Below are 6437 nucleotides of genomic sequence, written 5' to 3' on the forward strand. Positions count from 1 at the left end.
AATAAAGACCTTCTGCAGCACATCCTCTCACTATGCAGGTGACAGTGGGGTGACAGTGGGGTGCGAGGCCTGCTGGACCCCTCCCCCAGCCTCTGTTGACAGTGCTGTGTCCCAGAAGCTGCCATACCAAGAGAAGGCAGTGCTGAAGGGAACTCGCTGGCGTGTGTGCTCTGCAGCAGCCATGTCCTCAGCCTGCCGGGCTGAACTCCCAGGCAGTGGCCAAGGTCACTCACTTGGGCCTGAGTAGCGGGTGTGTCCCAACCCCTCTGTCCAGTCACGTCTCTAGAACTCGGCCCCTTTGCATTAACTGGATCAAGGTCTCCAGCCCTGGTCTCATCTCCTGCTGCCCCTGGAAGGGCTTCCATTCCACTGTCAGCACCCTGCGCAGGGTCGGGTGACGGCCGCACCCCCCAGGGGCCTTCTCAGGATCCCCTGTTGGGCTGCGCTCTTCTGCGTCTCTCCCAACATCTGCACAAACACCCTCCGCTGCCCTTTATATATAAGTATTGTCTGCCCAGAAGGACACACGATGTCAATCCAGTGACGCTGGCACTTCAGTCTGATAGAGGGGGCTCAGCGGGCCCAGCTAGGCCTAATTAGCTGCATCCACCAACCCCCACCCCTGACACCCCACATGGCGGAGGGGCCTGAGCCAAGCAGGGGCCACCAAAGCAGGTTTCAACAGAGGCAGAGAGAGGCCTAGGAGGAAGGGGTTCTCACGAGAAAGGCGGCGGCTGCACGGCCCCAGCGAGAGGTCACGGGCCCGGAGTCAGAGAGGAAGAAGGCCCACACCAAAGTGGCCATGGGTTTTAAAAATATTTAGAAACCAACATACATCTAGACCAGATTCCAAAGCTGGATTGCTCAGATGCAGAGGAGGGGGCTGTGCCACCATCTGACCACCAGAGGGCGCGTCAGGGAGCTAGCGGGCCACAGCTTCCCTCCTGCAGGTGGACAGGTGTGCAGGTCCTGTTCCAGCTCCTCACTACTTAGACCCGCGTGGTTCAGTGGACATCCGGAGTAACAGGGATGCATTTTTGTGCTCCATATCAAGCCCACAGGCACTCTGCTTATAGACCCAGTGAGGTCTCACTGCCCAGGCCCACCCCGGGCGCCCCCCGGGTCGTCACTTACCGGGGGGCAGGCCTTGCAGGAGGTCTTTCTGCACTCCAGCTTGAATCCAGAGATGGGCCCGACCTCCAGAGAGCAGCGGCAATGCGTGCACACGTCAAGCATCAGGCTCCTCCCAGGCTGGAACCAGAGTGACCGGGTCAGGCCTCCCCATACCCTCTCTGACCCTCCTTCCTGCCGCCCCACAAGCCATCTGCCTTACAAGCAGGACAGCCACCGCCGGTTGCCAGAAGCCATCACCCCGGCCCTCTCCTATCCCTAAGGGCCCACCCACCTCTAGATGGCAAGGTGAGGGTGCTCACGCCAGAGAGGGGGCCAGGCTGTGGGAGAGGGGGGACAGGCTGAGATGTGCCCATGTCTGCATGCAAAGGAAATGACCACTGCCCAGTGGAGACAGACAGCAGGGCCCAGGCCCTAGAGTGTTGAGATGACCATGCCAGCCTGGATGCCCAGGAATCCAGGCACCAACCAAAAGTGTGATGAGGGAGATATCCGTTGGTGGAAGCACCCCCTTTATAGCTGCCCACACTTCCCATGGCACCTCCACCTCTACCCCCACCCCCATCCTAGAGAAGGCAGCAGCTCACCTCAATGATGGTGCCGTTGAGCAGGCAGGCTTGCACAGGCTCTGGGGAGAGAGGGGGGCAGCAGTGAATGTGCAGAACAGGGGCGGTCCCTGCAGGGTCCCCCCCACCCTGTTGATTCCCTCCACATCCCGCCCCACCTGGGGCCCACGCTGAGGGCTCCGTTGCCCTGTCCCTGGCCTACCGACCTCCCATCCCCCAGCCCTCTGTGAGAAACCCCTGCGCCTGTTTAAGGGACGCAGACTCAAGGGGTGAGTCAGGTCCTCTGGGCCTCGGGAGGAGATTCCACTCTGGAAACCACACGCAGCGAATGCAGGCGGTGGTGGTGGAGAGCTGCTGTGGGTGGTGTGGCTGTGTGCTGTTTCGGGGCTGGGGTGGCAGGCTGGCGGGTCACTGTCCCTCCAGGCACGGTGACTAGCCTGACACAAGCAGGCACAGTGGGCTAGTCTGACATGAGCACGGTGTGGAGCCGTCACTGAGCGCGGGGATGATGCAGGAAATGTTCTGGGCCTCTCTGACTCGCTTCCACAAAGGCATTCGCTGCAGGCGTGAGGCCTGGGCCTGCCCCTTTGTCTGAGCCTGGGCGCTGGAAGGAAGGAGAGGGTGGACCCAGGGGCGTCTCACCACAGCGGCAGGAGGGGCAGCACCCCGAGGTCTCACAGCTCAGCTGGAAGCCCTCGGGACAGGGGGCAACGTCCAGCTGGGGGCAGGAGACGTTCCTCTGCTGCACGAAGACCTCCTCCCTCACGCGGACACACTCGTTGACGAGGCAGGGGTGGTTCGGGGAGGGCCACTGAGAGCCAACCTGTAGTGGGAGCAGGGTGAGGGCGGGGCAAGGACCCAGTGGGGTGTGCAGGCACCCCCCCCCTCAGTACAGGTGTGAGCTGACCCCGATGCTCTAGGGCATCCTGGCCAAGAGGGGAAGACTATGAGGACACACAGGCGACATGGACGGGAAACAGCCCATTCCCCAGCCGACTGCTGCTCCCTCTCGGATGGGGGCGCCACCAGAGACAGGAGGTGCTGGCCTCTGACCCCTACGAATCTGCAGTCTGCCCCCACCAACGTCTCAGGAAAGCAGGCTCAGGACACACCTTCCTAGCATCTGACAGTTGCTCTCAGGGAGGAAACTGGGCTTCTCCTCAAACCCACAACACGGGGAGTCTAAGGTCACCTTAACTCGTTCCTAGGGAGCAAGGCAACCCCAGCTGACTCTAGATACACTGACGGCTGGACACAGCCCCGCTGGGGTCGAGCAAAGGGGTCAGATGAAGCCAAGGCCCATAACGGATGGCAGCGTGGGCTCCCAGGAGGGTGAGGTCATGACCTCCCTCACCCGCCCTGGCGCCCAGACTTACACTCTTCCAGGAAGACTGGGAGTCCCCCCGAGCTGAGCTGGTCACCACCTCACAGGCAGACGGCAGGCACCTTCCACAGCACTCGCCTTCATGGAGAACGTACGTGAAGCCCTAGAAAATGCCAGGGGTGAGAGCAGGCCAGTCACGGGAACAGGGTGTCTTGTCCCCTCCACAGGTGTGCTGGGCCCAGGGCTTGGCAGGGAGAAAGGTGCCCTGGACTGAACATCTCTATCTGTCGGCACCCAGCCTTGGGATCGCGCTGGAACGCTGGGGAACAGCCCTCCAGGTCATGAGCTACAGCTTCCAGCAGCTGAAGACACGTGTCCCCGCCTGAGCTGCCCCTCTGGGCTGGCTGACGGCACTCCCAGCTCACTCAGCAGCAGCTGGCCCATGTGACCTTGCATGGCCAAGTGCAAGCCCCTGGCAGACTGGGGGAGAACATTCAGGACCCCCGGGCCTCCCCCCGACAGGGCTAACCCCCTAGGCAAGATGGAAACCTGGGTCCTGAGACGTGTCACTGGCATGCATACCTGGGCTTCCCTAGGTAGGTATGTGACATTTCCCCAACAGTTTACGGGGCACAGGGAGATAAGAGAGGAACAGAGACAGCTGTAACCCCAAAAGCCTGCATGGAGACCAGAATCAGAGAAGCCTGCTCAAGTCCATCTGCCTCTTGGCAGGTCTTGTCTGCGTGGGTGCGGCTGCCAGGTGGGGCTCTGAGCACCCCACAGCTGGGCCAGGCAAAGACGCTCACCACACCACTATCCGTCAGCAGCACCTCTCTCGGGGGGAGCACGAGCACTCTGGAAACTTGGCCCGACCTCACACCATCCTCTTGAGACCTACTTACCTCCCGACCCGCGTCACAGCGACACCCACTGAGCTGTCCCCGATCTTGTATCAGCTGAGATTCTAGTTATTTATGGGCATGGATGACGCCCTCATGCTTTGGAGGAGCCGACAAATTAGTATGCTACAACCTGCACACCCTGCACTTCAAGGTGAGGTACACGAAGTGCCGTGAAAGAGGGTCTCAGGGGATGGCAGCTCTCCGCGCGTGAACCTCCAAGAGTGCTGGGTACCTGGCAGTGCCTCGTTCCTCAGCCTCCCACCGGGCAAACACACTGTCACATCAGAGGCGACTCCCAGGCTGCAGCCGCGTTCCTGAAGTCACATCAACCTCTCATGCTCGGGTGACCGACCCCAGCCGGGCGCCCAAGGGCCTGCTGCCTTTATTCCGGAGATTCTGCTCCACCCCGCTCCTGCTGCCTTGCACAATCAGACTTCAGCTTGTATTTTCTCTTGTATTCCCCACACTGTTCCAAATGCCCTGTTCGTATCTGTTCCAAAGACACATCTCAGCCCCTTCTCCTTACCCTCTTCTCTAGCCTGTTCTCGTTGGTTTCCTACTGAAGCATGAAATCAAGCAGGTTGAACACCCACCCAAGCTAAAGACAAACGCCACTGAAAAATAAATTCTTAATTGGCTTCGCAACCTGGCCCTTGGAGCACTGTCACCAGCACGTGGCGGGAGCAGGGCCCTGTGTGTTCCCAGGCCAGGCAGCCCTGGCCGCTGGTACAGCCGAGCCAGGTGTGAGACACGCGCCGTGACTGGCCTTGGAGGAGTGGGGTGTGGAGGACAAGCTCCCTCCCTGCGCCCGTCTGCCGTTTCCTGACAAGTGGGAAGAACAATCTCTTCTGGGGGAGAAGTATGAGGGCTGAATAAAACGCAATCCAGTCCCCTCTGGGGACCGAGGTCATAAGCCTTCAAAGGAAACCTCCCCTCAGGTTTATACAAAAGTAGGAGCACTCGGGCTCTCCCTGGTGGCGCAATGGGTTAAAGCACTGCATTGTGAAGCTGGATGAAGTCACTGCAGCACAAGTTCGATCCCCAGCCAGGGAGGTGACCCACATGGTGTGGCAGATCTCTTCTGACCCGCCCCACCTTGCCTCTCACCTCTGGCCTTGAACCAGAAGTCCCAGAAGGGACATTAGAGGGTGCCCTCCTTCCCAGGCCCGGCCCCTTACCGCCTGGCAGCTGTCTTCACAGGACTTCGGGGAGCACTGGGCCACCCGCAGGCCCACCACGGCATCCTCCAGGTCCGTGCAAGTGCATGCCTCGCAGCCCTCCTCCCAGAACTGGCCCACGGGGTAGACGGTGCCTCGGTGGACACACACCTGTAATGAAAGGTGTCTGTGAGTGGACTCATTCCGTCCCTTAGTCTCCTCGTGTGTTGAAAGCTGCTCAGGGACAGAGAGCAGACATGGATAAAACCAGCAGGGCTGCTCCACGGTGGAGGGATGCCTCTGCTTCCCTGCCTGTGGGGGGCACAGCCCCTGGCGACTCCATCATGGCCATGGGCTTTGGTGTGACACTGGCTCCCTTGATGTGGTCACTGCTGCATTAAGTCCCACCAGGTCACACAGAGAGCTGCGCCCTAACCACCCACACGCAGCCCTCTGCTTCGGCTGCAGTGGGGTGAAGGTAAAGAGAACTGAGTGGGGCCTGTAAAGCAGGCTGGAGATTCCCACAGGACATGGAGTGCCACATGCCACCACCTAGGGGTGTGGGTGAAGCAAGGGAGCATATTCAGAAGGCCTACTGGCTACATACATTGCGTCCCAACATGAAGCAACACCGGGAGGAAGCTGTCAGCCAAATCCTGAATGAGCAGCCCTCCATAGGACGAGTGATCCAGGCTGTCCCATAAATCAAATGCAGAAAAGTGGGGGTGGGGTTCAGGTAGGCTAATTGATGGTGGGGGGTTATTGGGGCTTGGCTGGTGGTGGTTTGACAACACATTTGTAGAGGTGTCAACCTAGATCCCACAAACAAACACAAGGCTGTAGGTCAGCGTTACTGCAGTAAACATACAGAAGAAACATTAATAGAAGAAGAAAGGTAAGTGTGGGAGGTAAAAGAAGAGAGACGGAAAAAGGAGCAGTGACCCAGCCTCCAAGACTTGCTTCTGCTTTTCCAGAACCTGGGCACTTAGAGACTGGAGCTGGAAGAGAATCCAGAGGCCACAGAGGCTCGGGTGTGCCTGGGAGGTAAGCGGCCATTCTAGGAGCCTCTGGTCAGCCTTCACCCCAGTACTCGCCCTCAGTCACCCAGACCCATGCTCAGGCCCCCTGGGGCAATTCTGGTTTATGACATGTCATCTTAGGGCCCTCTTCCCATGACTGCTACTTGCATTTAAAATCTGTACTATATTTTCACCTTACGTATTTGGTGTATAGGCTAGTCTTGAGTCCACTGGCAGGATTACACGTGGGTCACACCTTACATTTCTCCCATAGCACCTAACACAGGCTGCTATAGCAGAGTAAAGTAGCTGCTTGGATGGATGGGTGGATGGATGGA

At 59.2% G+C, this 6437-nt stretch overlaps 1 protein-coding gene across 2 annotated transcripts in view; it reads right to left on the minus strand.

The window, feature by feature from the left end:
• Positions 1-935: 935 nt before the first annotated feature.
• LOC101636163 (von Willebrand factor) overlaps positions 936-6437 on the minus strand; it is a 104412-nt gene continuing 98910 nt past the window's right edge. For both annotated transcript variants that reach the window (XM_012732432.1, XM_012732433.1), the window contains 5 exons: positions 5102-5251; positions 3074-3184; positions 2340-2520; positions 1719-1759; positions 936-1251 (listed from right to left, as the gene is read on the minus strand). In XM_012732432.1, the coding sequence (XP_012587886.1) occupies positions 1090-1251; positions 1719-1759; positions 2340-2520; positions 3074-3184; positions 5102-5251 (645 nt within the window). In that variant the 3' untranslated portion in view covers positions 936-1089. The remainder of the gene's footprint in view (positions 1252-1718; positions 1760-2339; positions 2521-3073; positions 3185-5101; positions 5252-6437) is intronic.

The sequence above is a fragment of the Condylura cristata genome, unplaced genomic scaffold (assembly GCF_000260355.1).
Source record: "Condylura cristata isolate star-nosed mole 26May11 unplaced genomic scaffold, ConCri1.0 scaffold00034, whole genome shotgun sequence".
NCBI lineage: Eukaryota > Metazoa > Chordata > Mammalia > Eulipotyphla > Talpidae > Condylura > Condylura cristata.